Raw genomic sequence first — 19,639 nt, 5'->3', positions numbered from 1 at the left:
CAGGAATGGATATTTCTCTTGTTCTTCAAATTGTTATGGAATTTATTTAGTATGCTCATATTTTCTCTACTGTAATCTTAATAAACATTTTCAATTATTGTCAATCATACAGCACAATTATAAAGAGTCAGTCTTTAAACGCTTCAATTTTTTCACATCTTATCTTGGGTTATTTAGAAAAAAATGAAAGTTATGTATTAATAATTATAAAAATAAATCCTATAATAAAATTGAGATCTTAAATCGACGCACCAAAATTACCTTTTTTACAAAAAGGTAAAAGAAAGGCGCCAAGTGTACATGCTTGTAAGTGTGCTCCTTGAAGAAAAAAATGTTTTTTATTCCTCATATAGCTTTTTATTCCAAACCTGTTTTCCGAACTATTAAAATAATAATAATTTTTTTCAAAAATGTGTGAAATCTTTAAATTGCGCCAATTATAAACAGAAAATACATTTCGTTGAAACATTAATGTCTAACTATTTTTAAAGAATAAAATTCAAGTGGTTCTTAATAAATAAAAGAATTTCTTATGTGTAAAAAAACTTGGCGTCGCTAGCAAACTTGGCTTGGTCTAGCGACGCCAAATTACATACATCATTACTTCTGTGATACCACTATAAATTCCGGGTACGATGTATTTCGATTCTAATTTTCCTCCCGTTCACGCTGAATAAGTAAGGTTCCGTATTGGTGCTGTCATTGTGAGAGCACCAATTCACGTGCACCAATCACGCGGAATCCCTAATGTTCAGACTCTCTACTTCTAGGGACTCTAAGTGTCGCAACAGTGCCATCTGCTGTTTAAAATGTGAAACGGACATTTCCGAGGGCGATGATGATGTATCTTAAAAATTTGACATTTCGGATTTCGCATTGCGATATCTTCGTTTATAGGGTACGTAGACAATAAAAACACTAATTATACAGGATATTCTGAATTTAAATTTAAACTTCGAGAGCGTGTAGAGGATCGATAAACTAAGGCAAAAAGTCCTGTAGAGATATGTTCGTTTTTGTTTCGTTTTGGAGAAAATCGCAAAAAAGATAAAACGTAGTTGTTTCGTTCCTGCGTTGCCTCTGAAGTATCATCGCTGAAATCGTACACGAAAACAATAATAATAATTCCGTTTTTAGGTGAAAACTTTTTTGTTTGTTTACATTTCTGCTTTTTTCCTATAAATTCGTCAGTTACTCGTCAAAAGCTATCGAGTGAATTACTTTTGTCACAATATGCCGCGTACATATTCTAACGTTGAATATGCTGACATGGTTTTTGTGTATGGTTTCTGCGACGGTAATGCTACGGAGACGATGCGAGAGTATGTACGCCGATTTCCAAATAGAAGAGTGTCGAATCGGCGAGTCATTACAATGACTTTTAATAGGCTGCGAGAGACCGGCTCGTTTTCAATTCATCAAGATCCGTTAGGAGCAAATATGCAAGTAGAAAATCGTGTCCTGCACCACTTTGATAACAATTCTGAGACCAGCGTCCAGAGAGCGTCAGCTGCATTACAATTGCCACGGGAAAGAATCTACCAGGTACGGATGGCGGATCATTTAAGAAATGATAACCGCCATCCGTACCATATTCAAAAAGTGCAGAATTTATTACTTCAGGATTATTTCAAGAGGTTGAATTTTAGCAATTGGTTTCTAGAGCAATTTAATAATGATAATTCATTTCCATCAAAAATAATCTGGACGGACGAAGCTCCATTTTACAAGAGGAGGAATTATTAATCAAAGAAATTATCATGTATGGGCTCATGAAAATCCCAGGACTGTTAGGGAAAGTAGGTCCCAGCATGAATTTGTTGTTAATGTCTGGCTCGGAATTTGGAACGACTCTCTAGTAAGACCATTTTTTTTATACGACAGATTAAATGCAGCCAGATATTGAATTTTTGAAGACTGATTTCTTTGATTATTTAGAAGACACTCACCTGCAGTAACGGATTGAAATGTGATTTCAACTCGATGGATATCCAGCTCATTATAACAGAACTACTCGAGCTTAGCTAGACAGACATTATCCACGACGATAAATTGGAAAGTGGAGGAGTAGTACTTTAGCCACCCCAATCACCTGATTTGACACCACTGAACTTCTTTGTGTGGAAGGTCCTGAAGCAGGAAATTTATCGTCGTCAGTCAACTCAAGAGAACAACTTGAGAAATCGAATCGACGCTGTAGTGCAAATATCGCCAGATCAGTGTTGGCTGCAACACGAGCTGTCCGTACTAGATGCAATGCTTGCATTGCTGCAAAATGCCAACATTTTGAACAATATCTACATTAAGCAAGTGAATAAATACAACGTGAATAATAATGAGAAAGTACAAAAATGAAAACTATGTTTTGCCTTTCTTTTGCGAGAAGCAAAAACGAGCATATCTCTACAGGACTTTTTTCTTAGTTTATCGATCCTCTACACGTTCCCGAAGTTCAGATACTTAAATTCAGGATACCCTGTATAATATAAACCTGAGTTGTCCATTGAGACTACTCAGAAACGATTCACTTTTGAGTATTCTCAATGATCTGGTAATCTCAGGTGCTCGCAACTCGCGCTACACTTGACGCGAGACACTACTGTAGGTTTGTTTCGCGTAGCAAGCTCCAACATGCTCCAACATGCTCCTTATACCATTGCTCCTACTCACTCTACCAAGCGCGTTGGAGTGAGTAAGAACTATGGTGCATATTGGAACATGTTGGAGCATGCGACGCGAACAAACCTCAGGCTTATTCTTTTTAACTAAAGTTAAACTTAAATCAAAGTATTACTTTTTATTGAATAAATTGTTATTCGCTATTAGCAAATGTTTCATTGATACTATTTTCAATAAATATTTATTAAAATTTCATAAATTTTTATTTTCAGTGTATAAGAAGCGAATTACTTACGGTCAATTATCAATTACGTGTCTAAGCTTACAATAGCCAAAATGAACGACTTTAAGACTCTAAGTTGATTTTCGACTAACAAGCGAACCTGCTTAATTAGCGACTTAATGCGCGAAGAAAATAGTACGGAGATTGGGAGGTCGCTCTACCACCTTTGTGGAAGATAAATACAAAAGAGAGAAACATATGGCTGTTTCTCCTGATTATACATTGCTTTAATACATACTGAAAAATTTAACTGTTTGTGCTACAATTTCTGGATATTTCTTTCAATTTTACATTCTTTAATTCATTTCAAGAGATTTGATTGTGTTATTTGAGCCACGATTCTATTGTGTTAATTTAAAACAAGATATTAGCAAGATGCTCGCGTTTCGTCATCAACGTCTCATGAATATTGATGTTTATTCTAATGTGAAAACACCATTTACCTTCGTGTAGAGTCGTATATTTCAGCACGTGAAAAACTGCTCATTGTCTTCGTAATGTATTGGCAGAAGTAAAAGAAGGAGTCGCGAATCTTATGATGTATGATGATGGGGCGGTGAATATATGAATGCTGTTAAATTATACATTTGGCAAGTTCAAGTAATCATACATTATTATTGTGTACATAAAGATGAGAGTTTGTTAAACTAGATAATTAATAATAAATAATTCAGCATTTATCTTTTGTTAGCACCTCTTACATAAACTTTCTTGTGACCCCACAATCTTTACTTTCTATTGGTAATTGCATGAAATTTATCGTTACTTTTTCATTACAGATAAAATAAATCAACCACTCTTGTGATTATCTTTACAAATTAAAAAAAAATCTCTTGTAATTTATTAATAATTTTATTTGGATTCTATTAAATTATTAAAAGTTAGTTTAGTTTGATAATGCAGTTGAGAAATTAATCATTCCTTCTAATTTCATTTTATTCAAACCTATTTGATGTAAAAACTTTGTTTTTTTAAGGATTCTTTGAAAGTAGGAAAGAGTTTTTTAGAGTGATCTAAATCGGACCGTGTTCCAAATAGGACCCTTTTTAATTTAAATGAATACGGTTAAGCAGATTTGCGTACTATTTATAATGTAAAATCTTTATAAGACACCGAACCTATGATAGCAGTTTGACAGTTCTCCGTCATAACATTCAAAAAATAGAGGTAAATATGTATTTTTAGCCATCGTGACAAAATTTTTTTAAAAAAGAAAATCCTTGTAAATCATTATTTAAAAGGTGTTAAAAATTTGAAAAGTAATTGATTTAAGATAATTAAAGAGTATAGAATTAAAAAATATCAAGCATTTCGTGATCACTTTTGCGGTTTATTGTAAAATTTGTTCCAAAGTTCGAAAGGACCCGTGTCCAAATCGGACAGTACAGAATAACTTATAGGCCTGGTTGTAATACTGGTGATCGGCTGATCAGATCTGATCCAAGCAATTAAATCAGTAAAATATCGTGAGTCATCAGACTCAGATTAGTTGAGTTTTATTGATTTCAATTCTAATAATATAATATAAACAGTCAATAATTTCTTTTTCCGAAAAATTTTTACTTTTGACTGTCAAATTGCTCGTTTTTACTCAATACTAAGAAAAATACATTAAAAAATTTTAAAATTTTATCTAAAAATCCACAAAAATAGTTTTTGATTTGAACCAGGGATGGTCCGATTTGGAATCGATGGACCGGAAAAAGCGTTTTTACATTTTCCATTACAGTTTAATACAGGTGAGAGATACATTAAAATATCTCAAGCGCAAAAATGAAGGGAATTAAATGATTTTTCCAACGGCACTTTCGATTTTACGATCGGATTTTATTTACACCTTATAGAGAGCAAAAACTGCAAATAGGTCCGATTTAGACCACTCTCCCCTATATATCTTCATTTATCGACTTGTAAATTTAGGTTATAGATAAATTAAGAGAGCGCGAGAAAATGCAACTCGTTTTTCTTCGACCTAAACCGAGCAAAATGTCACTTTTCGAACCGAAGATTGGCAGTCAGTACAATGATTAGAGAAACTGTAGAAGGTTTTTATTCGTTTGCTCTATGAACGCATTTTGCTAACGGCTTCGTGTCGTTTGCTCTTCTAGAAAGTGGTTCGCTTCGCATTTGTCCGTCGCAACGGATGACAGTCATTAATAAAACCATCACGAAGCGTCGACATTTACGTGTCGCACGAGATCAATCCGGAAGTTATAATTCGATGCGCTAGTCACTTTGCTTTGTTTTAAAATTAAATCGAGTTAGAAAACTGATTAATCGAAAGTGTGCTATTTTAATAATAATTTATAAGAATAATTCTATGTGAAATATCACTTTTTGAGAGATATTATTTTATACAAAATAATTATTATCTTTACAAAATTTTGTACACTTTTTAAGTATGTATTAAATAAAACTATAGAAAAAATTAGAAATATGAATTAAAACAAACTTCATCAAAAATATGTAATTTATATTATTTTTTTTTTTCTTAAAAATATTTTTATAAAAAATATATGTACATGTACGATTTGATGTCAAATCCCTTATTATTTAATTCGTTATTTAATATTAAATTTACTTATTGTATAATTTATGTGAACAATTGCATATAATTTAATTGAGGAAAGTACGAAATTATATTTTTAAAAATTATGTAAAAGACTCGAGAGACTGTATACAAAATTTGAATAATTAGGATTTGTGTTCGTTGCAAATTCAGTACATGCGAGCATCATAAAAGCCTTGTAACTCCGTAACCTCGAACTGCTGAATACGCTCAATGGCGTTGGCAAATATTTAGTGTTCCCGTTTCAAAGAATTGTCGACTTTCTTAATAATTCCATAATGCTATCTCGGTGTACGACACGTGGCTTGGTATTTCTGTCGAATGCCCTGAATTGTACGTAATCAGCATCTGCATAAAAGCTTGCATGTTGGAACTTCTACTGTCAAAGCTTTCCAGTAGGCTTAAATTTCTAATTATATCTTCGGTATATTTTCCAAGCAAAACTAAACGTTGCAATGAGCAAGAAGCTAGCTGATTTTCTCGTGATTAGAAGTAAGCGAAATCTCGTAAAGTTGAAGAAATTTTAATACTCCCATAATTACGCCGTGCAGGGTACACATAAAAAGTAGTACAAAGTCTTACACTATTATTCAAGTGTGAGAACTCTTTGTTTCCTTGAATTTAGAACACGAAGTGTTCTTCTTTCTAGCGACAGATTACTCTCGAAATAGGTTTTCATCGTAAATATTAATTCCTAAAATCAATCATTAAATGTATAATAATAAAAGCCTGTTATACAACTTGATTATATTTATACAGCTTTATCTTCATTATAATGTATTTTTTTTTAAACTGAGGAAGCTGGGTTTTTTAAGGAACTTCATTATATTGTCGCGATGTATTTAGAAAATGCATATTTTTTCAAGTTTCGCATACTTTTTTAGACTGATCGTGAATAATAATCGTGATAATTCTCACTCATGTTGCTTTAAGCGTACACATATATGCATTATTGCACTCCCAGGCACGTTTCAATGTGGATGTAACGCGCATTACATGAAATTGCGGCATCGCATTGATTAACGATCGCATTTATTTACAGGCGATAGATTTAGAATTTGAAACATATTTAGGAATTCTGTGTAAGGCAATGTAATAGTCCTACATAACTGAAATAATCTTCCCAATTACATTGCGGTAATAAAAATTAAACATTCTTTACTTTGATGACGGTAATATAAAAAAAATGATAAAATATAGATGAAAATACTTTACGAAATTTTAATTCGTGAAACCTGATAATCACAAATTTTACGAGATAAATAAATAGTTCACAGAATAACTTGGGAATTTTTTAACACCCGACGAGGAATCTTAAACGACTGTTACGTCGTTAAATCCATCAATAAATCACCCAAAGATTCGACACTGACGTATCTTACGTAATTTCCTTACAAATGAACGTTCTCTTCTACTGTTCAAGGTCCGGGAATATGAGGGCCATCTATTTGCTCCTCCTCGGCGTTGTTGCCGTGAGTGCCCAGCGTCGTTTAGCCTTGCCTGACCCGCGAAGTTGTGCGAACCGTAAGTATTTCCAGTGACATTTCGTAATCACGCTCTAACTTAGTGCGGCTGCACAGTTAACTAGGTGGAAAATCGCTGGAAACCGTATAGTCAAAGAAAAAATAAAGAAAACAGAGAGAAAGAAAAAGAGGACGATTGCAAGATGCTCTTCATTCATGAATACGTTTGTTGTCTGTCATAACTCGCTTTGTGTGAACTGGCTCGCGTTAGCCATCAAATGATTGCGCGTAGGATTTGTTCCATTTATGATCTTCTATAATTAAATGCAACTTTGAGATTCTGAAATTGCTCATTGAAATGTTTCTACGAACATGTGCAGTATGTCTTTAAAGAAAAATAGATGAAATATATATTATACTAAAGTGAAAAGTTCATGTTATATCAACACATTTCATGAATCTGATCAAACGGTCCACTTAAATTTGTGTGTTTATTTAACATAAGATGAATATGATGAAGATGAGAAGATATAACATAAACACTATATTTAAAAAAATTAACACAAGAAAGGTAATACTGATACAGTTTGTAAACAAACCGTGAAAGCATATAACTTTTCCAGCAGAATTAACATTTATAATATGTTAAATTATAATACATGTTTTATTCATTCATTTCAGAATTTACGTTTCAACACAATATTTTTATGTCCATTATTTGTCCATTTACTCATAAATTATATTATTTTGACAGTAAGGAATATCTTAAATATCAATTAACAGAAACTATTTAAATGATATAATTACATTATGTTATACATAAATTAACACTCGAATATGTTAAAAATTCAACACAAAATTTTAACTACTTGAGTAGACCGTTTCCAATACAAATATGAAATGTTTTTTGACTGTAACTTCACTTTGACGATATCAGACGAAAGATTTTTATATCTTTTTCATATTATAAATATAATATTTTATATCTTTTTATTTTATATTATAATGCATAGATTTCTATGACAGTAAAAGGTCATACTCTGTGATTTCTATGACAGTAAAAGGTCAGCAAAATCAATTATTAGCGATACAATCGTGATTGACGATATTATTAATGATTCATTAATATATTCGTTCTCCAGGCGTCCGTCATTCGACGTACAGGGATGGTAGGGGGGTTGTACACTCGTACTTCTTCAGCTGGGAACATCTGCCAACTAGGAGTCTCGAGGTGGACTGGTTGGATGCTCGCAACATCTGCCGTCGTCATTGCATGGACGCCGTGTCCATGGAGACCCCTCAGGAGAACGAATTCATCAAGCAGAGACTAGCAAGAGGTGAGCGATGATAGGTTCGAAATCTATTGACTTTTTGTTACAATCCATACTTTGATTCCTTATAAAGATTTGCAGTCTTATGTAATCCTCTCTTCGCGAATAAAATTTCTGCTTGAGAAAAGACCGATTCGCGAACTATTGGTTTCAACAATCGAAGATTGATAAATGATAAATTTAATCGTTAGTTATATTTGAGTGATGCAATGTAACAGGTAGCCAATCACTGTCGCGTCAAGCTTTAATAATAAATCTCTCTGATGACTTTTGATGTTTTCTTGATAAAATTAAATGAATAAGGAATCAAAGTGCGACTGGTTTCTATAAAACAATTAAAAATACATGATCCTGCGAATTAATTTTAATTCATGTGAAAACAATTAATGGATGTCTTATAATTTAATTTACTAAAACTACTGACAATTTTTTACCATGTCAATCTTCGATCGTAACCACGTTTAGGCTGCACAAAGTTTAATTTAAAAATAAAAAATGACTATTTTATAATAAAATCAAGTTCAAAATTAAATTTAATTCGTTGACGATCTGTCAAGTATCCTTTTAATTAGAGAGGGAAATTAATATGCGATTAATACTGCTCGGCTATTAATACTGTTGTAAAAGATAACTGTTTGATAATTATTCTGATCTATCCTCTCATATACGTGATGACGATCTTCAAGAACAATTAGACAGCCGATAAGTCGTAAAGATTAAAGAAAAATTAATTACACTCTCGACTCGATTGAAGATTTTATAACCCTAAGTATGTCAATGTTGTATTAATAAAATGTTTATACATTCTTCTCGCGATTTCTACCCTATAAAAATACAAAATATACCATCACTGTTTATGTCATCTTTGAATGCTTTAATCTGTCATCCGCAAAAAAACGAAGACTATCGGAAAATTATCGGTATAATTCATGCAAAATCAATTACTTTTGTAGTAATTTATTCTGCAAAAATTCAAATTACATGTACCGTTACTGTATAATTTACTGACAAAGTCCACATGTGAGATAGACATAATCTTTACCATTTACAAACACGATATAATAATCAATAAACAATTACATAAATATATAAATATACATATAAATAAGAACTCTCAATTTTAAACAATAAAATAGAAATTCAGACAAGGCTAATGAGAGTTTAATGCTGATGTAAGAGCGAAGAGTTAGGAGATGAATTGAATTCAATTTTAAACGGTACGTCACGATGAACTGATACGATTCTATAATCAGAGGAACGACATGTATTAATTTATATTTTAACTTTTAAAATTGTGAATCAAGTTTCTGAACTTCGTTTTTTTTGTTTCCCATTGAGCGTATTGATTACTGTATTTCTGTCAATCTGCAAGTAACTTACTCTCAATAGAGGATTTTATATTTCTGTTTTTCGCTGAGGATGACTCCAAAGTGAGCCGAAACGTTCGACACAATAAATGAAGATAACCATTAATATCTGAGTATTATCTGCATCTCCTAACTCTTCGCTCTTACATCAGCGTTAGACTCTCATTAGCCTTGTCTGAATTTCTATTTTATTGTATAGTAATCTTCCGTAGTTCCAATATCTTCCGTATTTCACAATTTTTCAAAGAGTGTATTCAAGCGAACTTCAAGTTCGCTTTATTGTAGTGAAACTCGCTAGTTATAATCTCGCCATTCTTTTCAAGAACCGCGTCAGAAATTCGAGAGGCGCCAGTGACATGGAATCTCTCATTAGCGTCGCTAATTTCGCGTCTTATCCGCGAGGGAAATTTTTCGCGTCGCAATCTTCAGACAGTCCTGATGCGAATCTAACAAAATAGACGCTGCGCCGCGCCGTGCGCGTGAGAAGTAAAAGCGGATCCTCTTCGGTCAATTTAAAATCTGATTACACAACATTGTCGCTCGATTAAGTCTCGCGGAATAGTCCGATTAGGCGCGTCTGCGAATTTGGTGGCGCAATGGTAGTGACTACTCGTCATTTCTCTTCGTCATTTCTCTATGACCTCTGATCCTGTCGGCTGCTTGGTGAGGAATTCAAGTTGCAACTTAGATTCGCGGGTGACTAGATGCTCGCGTGTACCCCTATACTCGGCGAAGCGGGTCACTTTCACTTGACCGTTGATGCCCCGTTCAGAAAAAGGAACTGACGTGAAAGGGACTTTATGTAGGTATCTGCAATTTAACGATTTGTCTTCTGAGACTGGATTCTCGCGAATCGTCGACGATAACGAGATGCTTGTTGCTACTAAAGCGGTTATTATTCTCAACGTCGCGTCAGTTTGAAGCAAGCAATGTTGAAATATATAATATGGAAAGCTCTGATTTTTTTTCTATTGATATCACATGTCAACTTTAGCGATCTAAATATTAAAAATTACTAATTCTTGTAATTGCGATTTTTGTAAATTGTATTCAAAATATTATATATTCTTTATTTAAAAATTTTTATTTTGATAATATAGCTTTCATATGATAATTCTTAACTAAAGTTCTATACGCGTTTTCCTTGATTGTCTCGCTTCCTTTTCTCTGTAGCTGTATGTCAAGAAATTAATTCTAATTAACTTCTTGTTTAATTAGTAATTCTTATATCTTCTACATTCTTCTTATATACTTTATACATTCCTTAAACTCTCGTTTTAGATAAGTATCATATAAGTACCGTTGTATATTAGTTATTCATATAAATTTATATAGATTTTTTCTTTGATAGCAATATATATAACATAAAAGTGATGTAGAGAAAGGAATGAAGAAAGGAAAATAAAATAATAACTGTTAATAAATTAACCATTAAATTAATTTAGATTATTAATCAAAACAATAATTAATAGCATGAACGGGTTATACCCAAATATATCCAAATGCGGATGCACTTGTTTAATTACCTGATAGACCAAAAGCTGATTCCGCGTCCCAGAAAACCGCAGATAGTTTATCAAGATACAATAAAGAAATATTGAGCAAAGTGTAATTCGTGATGTCTAACAGGGCGATGGTGAAACACAGGTTCGATGTCCTTTCAAAAAGTTTAACATCTCTATCGCTGCGTTTTGTCTTAACTAATTCGCGCGAAATTCTGCGGGCTCAGATGCGCGCAAACTTTGAATTTGTTATAAATAATTCAAAAGATATTTACATGTGTACACAAGATAAATTAATTTATAAGATTTGATGGGCAGAATTATTTCAAAAAAGTTTCACGTATAAAATTGTATATAAACTACAAAGGTCAATCTGTATCACAGATCAATTAATCACGTATTATTAAACGGATTACAGGTACGTGAATCCGTATTTTCTCTTAATATAATACCAAGTTGGACGTGACATTTTATACGAGGTTGTTAAAGCTATTATTCGGATAATAAGACATTATTTGATTAAGACATCCGGCCTTATTAAGAAAATGATAGCTATTTATCCGCGTTTTCTCGATTCTCATTTAAATTTTACTGTCACATTTCGAATAATTTTATAATTAAAGAACGGAGTTCCTATTGCGGTCAGAGTGATACGGACGTCCGGGTGAAGATAATTAATGCATCCGCGAACTATCATTTAGAGATTGTAAGGTCAACCTTATGATTTAACTTACACCCCCATTATTCACAGACAATGAAAAATTTAATTATTTCTTCCACGAGTCTATATATGTATATAATATATATATAGATATAGAATATTTTAGAATAGTACAACAGATTTTTATATAAACTCGTGGAAGAAATAATTAAATTTCTCAATATCTGTGAATAATGGGGATATAAACTAAATCATAAAATTGACCTTACAATCTCTAAATGATAGTTATATATATATATATATGATGGAGATTGGTGAAAAGAAATTGAATTTTTTAGACATTACGTTCATCAATAATAATAATATCATGGAGTTTGATTAGTACCATAAATCCACATATTCGGGTAGATACCTCAATTTTTTGTCACATCACAAAAAAGGGTATTATTATAGACTTAGTCGATCGAACATTTTTTCTCTCATATCCAAAATTTCATACAAACTTTAAGTTTATGATTGGTATTTTACTTAACACAATAACTACCAATTAGATCTTATTTTTTGTATCATCCACAATCGCTTAAAATATTTGATAATTAGACAGTCAACTAAATTTCCATCTACCAATACCAAACAACCATCATATGGTTTACGGTACCATATGTACCTTCAATCTTTGAAAAGTTTACACAATTCAATAACTCCAGTAGCACATGTTGGTTTTATATACGTTTCTGAAACGTTTGTAGAACATTAGATACATTTAGAAAACGTATACAGGGTGGCCCACGTAAAGTGTTACAAGTTAATAACTCTAAAAATATTTGTCCTATCAAAAAGTTGTTCATGAGAAATATACATTCGAGGGGCCTTTCTAACTATGTAAACATAAATCCACCCTCGTCCTCCCTTGAAGAGGTTAGAAAGGTATCCCTCGAATATATGAAACTTTCTCATAAACAACTTTTTGATAGGACAAATATTTTTAGAGTTATTAGCTTGTAACACTTTATGTGGGCCACTCTGTATAAAGCGTATATGAACCAATGGGTGCTACCTGGGAGTAAAGAAGTGAGAGTATCGTTTTTTAGTATTAGTAAATTAAATAATTTGAATTTATAATTTGAATTTATTAAGGTCCATAAAGATCCTTGTCCACGTATGTTTCAAGAATAATGTTGCGTACAAAATCTCATGCAATAGTCGTGATGCTTTTTTAAAACTATAATTTGCAACATTGGTACAATGTCACAGCATCATGAAAATGTCCGCCTTCAGCAAGATTACGCTGTAATGTTGTAGCAATGTTGCAGTGCAATGTATTTGCAACTATTATTAGAAATAATTCTTTTATTATTACTAAATGTAATTTGAAGTGCAATTTATGATTTAAATAAAAAAAAATGCAGAAAATGAACTAATCAATATATATTTTATGTTATAATTATTATATTTTATAATTTTATATGCAGGTATATATTTTTAAAATTTTACATATGTAGACATATATTTTACAGTTTTTCGCAAATATATATTTTACACTTTATGCATGCCTATTTTGTACATATTCTTAACAAGTGAAATGAAAATAATAAGAAACTCCACGCATTCTATTTCATTTCCTTTGCAATATTAAAAATATTTTTAAATCCAAACATTCCAAAAAATTATGAGAGTTGATTATAAAGTTCGAAAAATCTTGTCACGGTGGAGACAACAAATGTTTCAATGAACACTATAATTTCTAATGGCTCCCACACACTGAACGCGGAAACACTTGTGGCAAAATGCAACGTGGTAACTAATAAGCTTATACATATTCTCCTAACATATTCATTGGTCCGCGTCGCATTTTGCCGCGCGGCAAATTAAAATGGAAATTAACAATCATATAATGTATAATTGGCGTATGTTTCCACATGTGACAGTAATTCATTACTCAAAATGTTTTTTAATGTCTCTGTAATGCTGCAATTTAAGATTCGTCAAATCTTGCGCCGTAATATGTATTATATTATATTACAAATCTCCTAATACCTACAATGTTGCAGCGATATTACAGCGCAATCTGCAATGTTACTGCAAGTAACATATATTTCTATGCTGTATATATAGTTTAGATCTTATATTTAGGGCTCCCTTCAGGTGCTCTCAGTATGAGTTCTGGGTTATATGTACCCTGAGCTATATATAACAGCGCTAGGCATTCACAAACCGTAAGAGTGGGGGGACTTGAGTTGGGGGGTAAAAAAGATTTCATACCTTCACTATTAATTCCCGACCACACAGACTTCGTGGATCGAATGGGAATTTGTCATAATTGTTAATTATCAACGTTTCAGTGTATTACATCCACAGCTTCAGAAATATATCTCAAAAGTACAAATCTCGAAAATTTTATTCTAATAATTTAAGAATTTTTGTGTATAATAAATTTTTATTTATCGTTAATAAATGAAAATGAGTTAATTTAGAGCATTTTTTAATCATTTATTTTGATATTATTTTATAGAAATTCGAAGCACTTGAACAAAAGAGTCTGAAGAAGTGTGTGGCTTAATATTCTTAGAAATAGTTATATGTTTGGAAGTATTTTTCACATAAGTATATCATTTTTATAATATAATATAATTGTGCATTATTTTACTATTTATAAAGTTTAAACTCATTTATTAGATTATTGACCTCTATCTAACTTCACTTTGCTGAACAAATATATTTTTTAAACTAATTAAAATTATAATTACTTTTAAAATCCTGCTGGAAAAATCTCTCTAATAGTTTTCTCCTCGAAACTACAAATTTTCAAAGAAAACTCGTTTTTTTCGCGAATTTCAATGTTTTTCTTTCTCTTTTTTTTCTGAATATTTCGAATATTTCCAATTTCTCGATTTTCATATCCATTTATTCTTCTTTCTGAACCTTTGGCCTATCGATTGAAAGAAAAATTATTCAAATTCTGTGCATTACATGCAAAGACAACGCAATTGAAAACATTGGGATAATACACACCCATGTGCTCCAAAATCTCGAATCAAATATAGTGCGCTAGTTAAGGGTTAAGTTTATCTTTAGATGCTCATTAGCCAAAATAATTCGTAGAGCATTTGAAGATAAATTTAAGAAAGCTTAAATATAAAGCCTTAAATATAAAGCCTGACTATGAAGATAACGGACATAAGTATCAAACATGAGTATTTAAACATCGGTTAAATATAGTTTTTGTATTAACACTATAGCACACACATAATTATAGCGTCAATTCCTAATAGTCCCAATTTCTTTATTTTGAGTTGTTTAACATAAAAAACTACGCCAATAAGTTATGTTAATGAAATTCCATTGTTTAATCAGGAAACGTGAGGTATATTTGGACATCGGGCCGTAAGTGCAACTTTAACGGTTGCGATCGACCTGATCTTCAGCCTCAGAACGTTAATGGATGGTTCTGGTCTGGATCTGGTGCCAAGATTGGACCAACGACCCAACGTAATTCCGGAGACTGGAGCAACACAGGAGGATATGGTCAACCGCAACCAGACAACCGTGAGGCTGCACAGGTAGAGTTTATTTTTGTCAAGAAGACCTTACTTCGAAGTACTTAGTTATGACTCTAATACAATGGGCGTAATTCGTGCAAACTCTCACACGTATTTAGCAATTATGTTAAATTTAATTTTTAATTCTTTAATTTTTAATTTTTAATATATTTTATATATATCGTTTTAAAAGAGATTTTAAATAAATTCGAAAATATAAAGAAAGTCTCGTTGTAATTTCACTGAGCATGGTATCCGATTGCAACGCGTTTTCCTTTGGCACCAACATACTCTGTGAAACTCTGATTTAACTTTATATTTTCGTAAGGTATTAGAGTGAAAGTGCTTTCGGCATCTACAGATTTATTGGCGCTGTCATATATGTGACCTTTCACTAATTTTTATTAGCGTCTCGCGTTTTCGTGACTTCCCACTATCAATTAGATACAAAAGTTACTTAAGTGGTTACACCACTTTGGACCATGAAAAAATAAACTATTTTTAGGAATTTTTTTTGCGAAAATGATCAAGTGAATTAAAAATCTGTAAATAGATGCTATACATGTAATAGATATTATACATGCATTGAAGTATAGGAAAAAAATTTTTTAAAATTTTTTTCGAGGAAAATGGCAGCACTGCAATCGATTCAAGTAAACTGGTTTTCAGCGAGCGCCCAATCGGCGTACACGATTACGACGAAACGGTTTGACCTAAAACAAAAAACCAAAAATTTTTATTTTCTACATGACATTTACCAAAGAAGTACATAGGGGTTTTCAGAAATATGTTTTTTTGTGAAAAAATGGTGATTTTGAAAAAGAAGTATCATTTTTGGCTAAAAAATTTTGAACAGAAATGTTAATAACATAATAGTTTTTAACTAATCACAAAATCGCTACGTACTTCTTTAATAAATGTCATGTAGAAAATAAAAATATACTAATGCAAAGATACAAATAAATAGATACAAAAAAATATACTAATGCAAAGATACAAATAAATAGATTACATTAAAATGACAGACGTTCCGACTCCGATCGAATCATTATCAATGTTAAACATATATAGTATATAACGGTTAAAATACAAAAGCAAAATAACAAAGATTACTTATTTAAAAATTCGATGGTAAAAATAGATGATCAAAGAGTAGATATTGGGTATTTAAGCCATAAATCTATTTAAAAAAATCGCTGAGTATAAATATGAGTGTGAAATGTCGCTGATAATGCCATTAAGATAGTTCACTATTAGTTTAATTCCTTCCAATATAGTAAAAAAGAATGGATTCTATAAATATATAATTATATAAAGGTGTATAAAATTCGAAATGTATAAAAAGTCAAATAATGTAAAAGATGAAACTGGATTCTATGAATATATAATTATATGAAAGTGTATTATGAAAAATTTTTAATGTATATAAGTAAATAATATTTTAATATATTTTAATGTATAAAATTAAATGTATAAAAAAATAAAATATTTTAATATATTTTAATATATTTTAATATATTACTATATTTTAATATACAATATATATTTCATTTATGAATAAAAAGAATTATTCGTAATCATATAGAAAGTTATATTTTTATTTCAAAATTATAAATCCAAATTAATCTTTTAACAAGTTAAATCAAGCAAAGTATTTTTTATGTAATGATGTCTTTTAATTAAACGTAATATCCCATATAGCACAAAAACTTGCAGCAACATTGATGCACTGTTTGCAATATTGTTGGAATGGTGTATAATATTGCTTCAATATTATTGAAATAATTTGTAAGATGCATCAAGTTGTAGAATGCCTCAAGTAAGAACACACGAAAAGAACGATTTTGCTGAAGTATCTAAAATTTAGCAATACAAATACAAATCTGAAAATAATTACATAGGAATCTCAAGTAACAACAATACTACAAAAAGTTTTGACATTCCAATAACAAATTTGAGCGTTCTACATAATTATTTTGATGATCTAAAAAAATTGCGCGTTATCCAGCAAGGACACTGTGTATCACAGTGAATCACTTCATCCTTGTTTAACATAGGCAAACAACAAAGATGTAATGAATTGATAGAACCCCCTCCCCCTCGAAAAAATTCCACGATACGCTCATGCAGAGATTTGTAGGTATTTAGCTAAATTTTGAGATACTTTAGTAAAATTGATTTTTCCAAAAATTTTGAAAGAAAGGCTTACTAGAAACGCGTTATTTCAACTTCAATGTCTTCTTTTCGAAGAAACTTTAAATTTCAGGTCTTATTTAATTTTGTTCATTTGTAGGGTAATGATGAGTCTTGCCTGTCTATCTTGAACAACTTCTACAATGACGGCATCAAGTGGCACGACGTGGCCTGTCACCATGTGAAGCCCTTCGTGTGCGAGGACAGTGATGAGCTCCTCAACTTTGTCGCATCCCGAAATCCAGGAATCCGTCTATAAAAGGATCCGATCGTGATCGGACTCGGGCGAGCGGACCACCACATCGTACATCAAAAGTACAATAATTTTGAATGCGACGATATTTCACGCATATCGCGTATTTTCCCTCTTCGTCGTACATTTATTATTTATAATTTACACTAACCAATACTCTCTCTTTCTCTAACGGACCGCGATTGTAGTGCTACGCAATTCACCGTAAGCGAAAAAAAATCGATTGGTAGCTCGAAGTAGACGGTAAATGCATTTTTAGTGTTGTATATGCGTAAATTTCTTGTAATTTCTTTTTGCATCCCTTTCGTACGTGAATAAATGAATTTTCTCATTTGTATATTTAAGATCTTGTTATTTCTTTTAGACCTATGTTCCTTTTCTTCACGTTTTGTATAGAGCTGATATTCGAGTTAGAGGATTTTTAGCGTATAATAAATACAAACTTATCTTTTTAAAAAAAATGTAAAAAAAGACGCTAAGAATATATGTGCTTCTCGAATAAAACCTAAGTATTCAACCCATTTAATAGCAGTTTTAATTCTTTTTCAAAAATATTCTTATTGAAGATCCTCTTATTTCAACCCAAATAATGGCAGTTTTAATTCTCTGTCAAAAATTATTACTCCTCGAAAAAAAACTAATGTACGAAATTAAAAATTAAAATCTAAATGATATAGTCAAGGGGATGCTGGAGCCGCCTGTATTATCGATAAAACTACCGTTTTTTGATGTTTTTGTTCCTGTCGAATTTCTTTGTAATGGTTTCACAGAATAAAAATTTCTTTTTCACGATTAAAATGTATACGCTAATGTATTTGTCGCTGGTTTATTTTATGTTCAAAGCTAGAAAAAATAAAAAAAATACAAATTTCTTTATTCATTTTACCTTCAGCATTGGTCGCCATACTGAGATAAAAATGGATAAAGAAATCTGTAATTTTTTATTTTTTCTAGCTTTGAACACAAAATACATCAGCGACAAATATATTAGCATGTATATTTTAATCGTGGAAAAGGAATTTTTATTCTGTGAAACCATTATGAAGAAATTCGACAGGAATAAAACATTAAAAACGCTAGTTTTATCGGTAGGCGGCTCCAACATCCCCTTAACTGATCTCAAGTTAAATTTTATTAAATTAACCTCTGGAGGACCGGAGGCCTCTTTAGGGACAGTGGCGCCACCTTTTACGCCACTCAACCCCGTGATATTGACAAAAAAGTTCTAACCCTTAAAATAAAAAAGTCGATCAAAAACATGCCGGTTCCTCAAAAGGTTAAAAAGTAAAACCCAAGTGATACAGTTCGCACAATTAATGCCTTCCACTCCTGTTTTCACATTGCGCGTTATCTTCTCGGTTATTTTCACGTTCATGGTCGTAGTCAGACGGAATTATCGACAATACGCGAGTTTCTCTAATCTCTATTGGCTAGTCTGGTTTGTCCGACTACGGCCATGAACATGAAAACAATGAGAAGATAAACGCGATGTTTCACCAGTGGACATGATGTCATAGGCTAAGGCTGTGTTCCATAACATACTGTATTTCATAACATATAGATAAGTGTAAAATTCCATTTTTACCTTGTAATGCTTCCTGAGCATCTTCTTGACTAAGGGTGCCGTCACATGCGGCGTAATCTGCGTAAGCGTAACTTGCTTTCAACCATAGGATTTCAATGCTTTCGTTCATACTAATGCGGGGTCAACAATAGAAGTCGTAGCGGTCGTAGGGTCTTAAGTCGTACAAAATTGACCAATCACAGTCGAATATGAGAAGAATAATCAACTGTGATTGGTCAATTTTCTACGACTTAAGACGCTACGACCGCTACGACTTCTATTGTAGACCCCGCAT

General features: G+C 31.9%; 1 protein-coding gene across 1 annotated transcript in view; it reads left to right on the top strand.

Annotated features, from left to right (window-relative positions):
• The window catches only part of LOC108722081 (C-type lectin 5), a 31,587-nt gene extending 13,745 nt beyond the window's left edge, over positions 1 to 17,842 (top strand). Inside the window, exons 2-5 of the mRNA XM_018446995.1 lie at positions 6,895 to 6,995; positions 8,077 to 8,271; positions 15,150 to 15,355; positions 17,628 to 17,842. Coding sequence (XP_018302497.1) covers positions 6,905 to 6,995; positions 8,077 to 8,271; positions 15,150 to 15,355; positions 17,628 to 17,786 — 651 coding nt within the window. The 5' untranslated portion in view covers positions 6,895 to 6,904 and the 3' untranslated portion in view covers positions 17,787 to 17,842. The remainder of the gene's footprint in view (positions 1 to 6,894; positions 6,996 to 8,076; positions 8,272 to 15,149; positions 15,356 to 17,627) is intronic.
• Positions 17,843 to 19,639: the final 1,797 nt, after the last annotated feature.

The sequence above is a fragment of the Mycetomoellerius zeteki genome, unplaced genomic scaffold (assembly GCF_001594055.1).
Source record: "Mycetomoellerius zeteki isolate Tzet28-1 unplaced genomic scaffold, Tzet1.0 scaffold197, whole genome shotgun sequence".
Taxonomy (NCBI): Eukaryota; Metazoa; Arthropoda; class Insecta; order Hymenoptera; family Formicidae; genus Mycetomoellerius; species Mycetomoellerius zeteki.
This window is presented reverse-complemented; position numbering and strand designations above follow the sequence as displayed.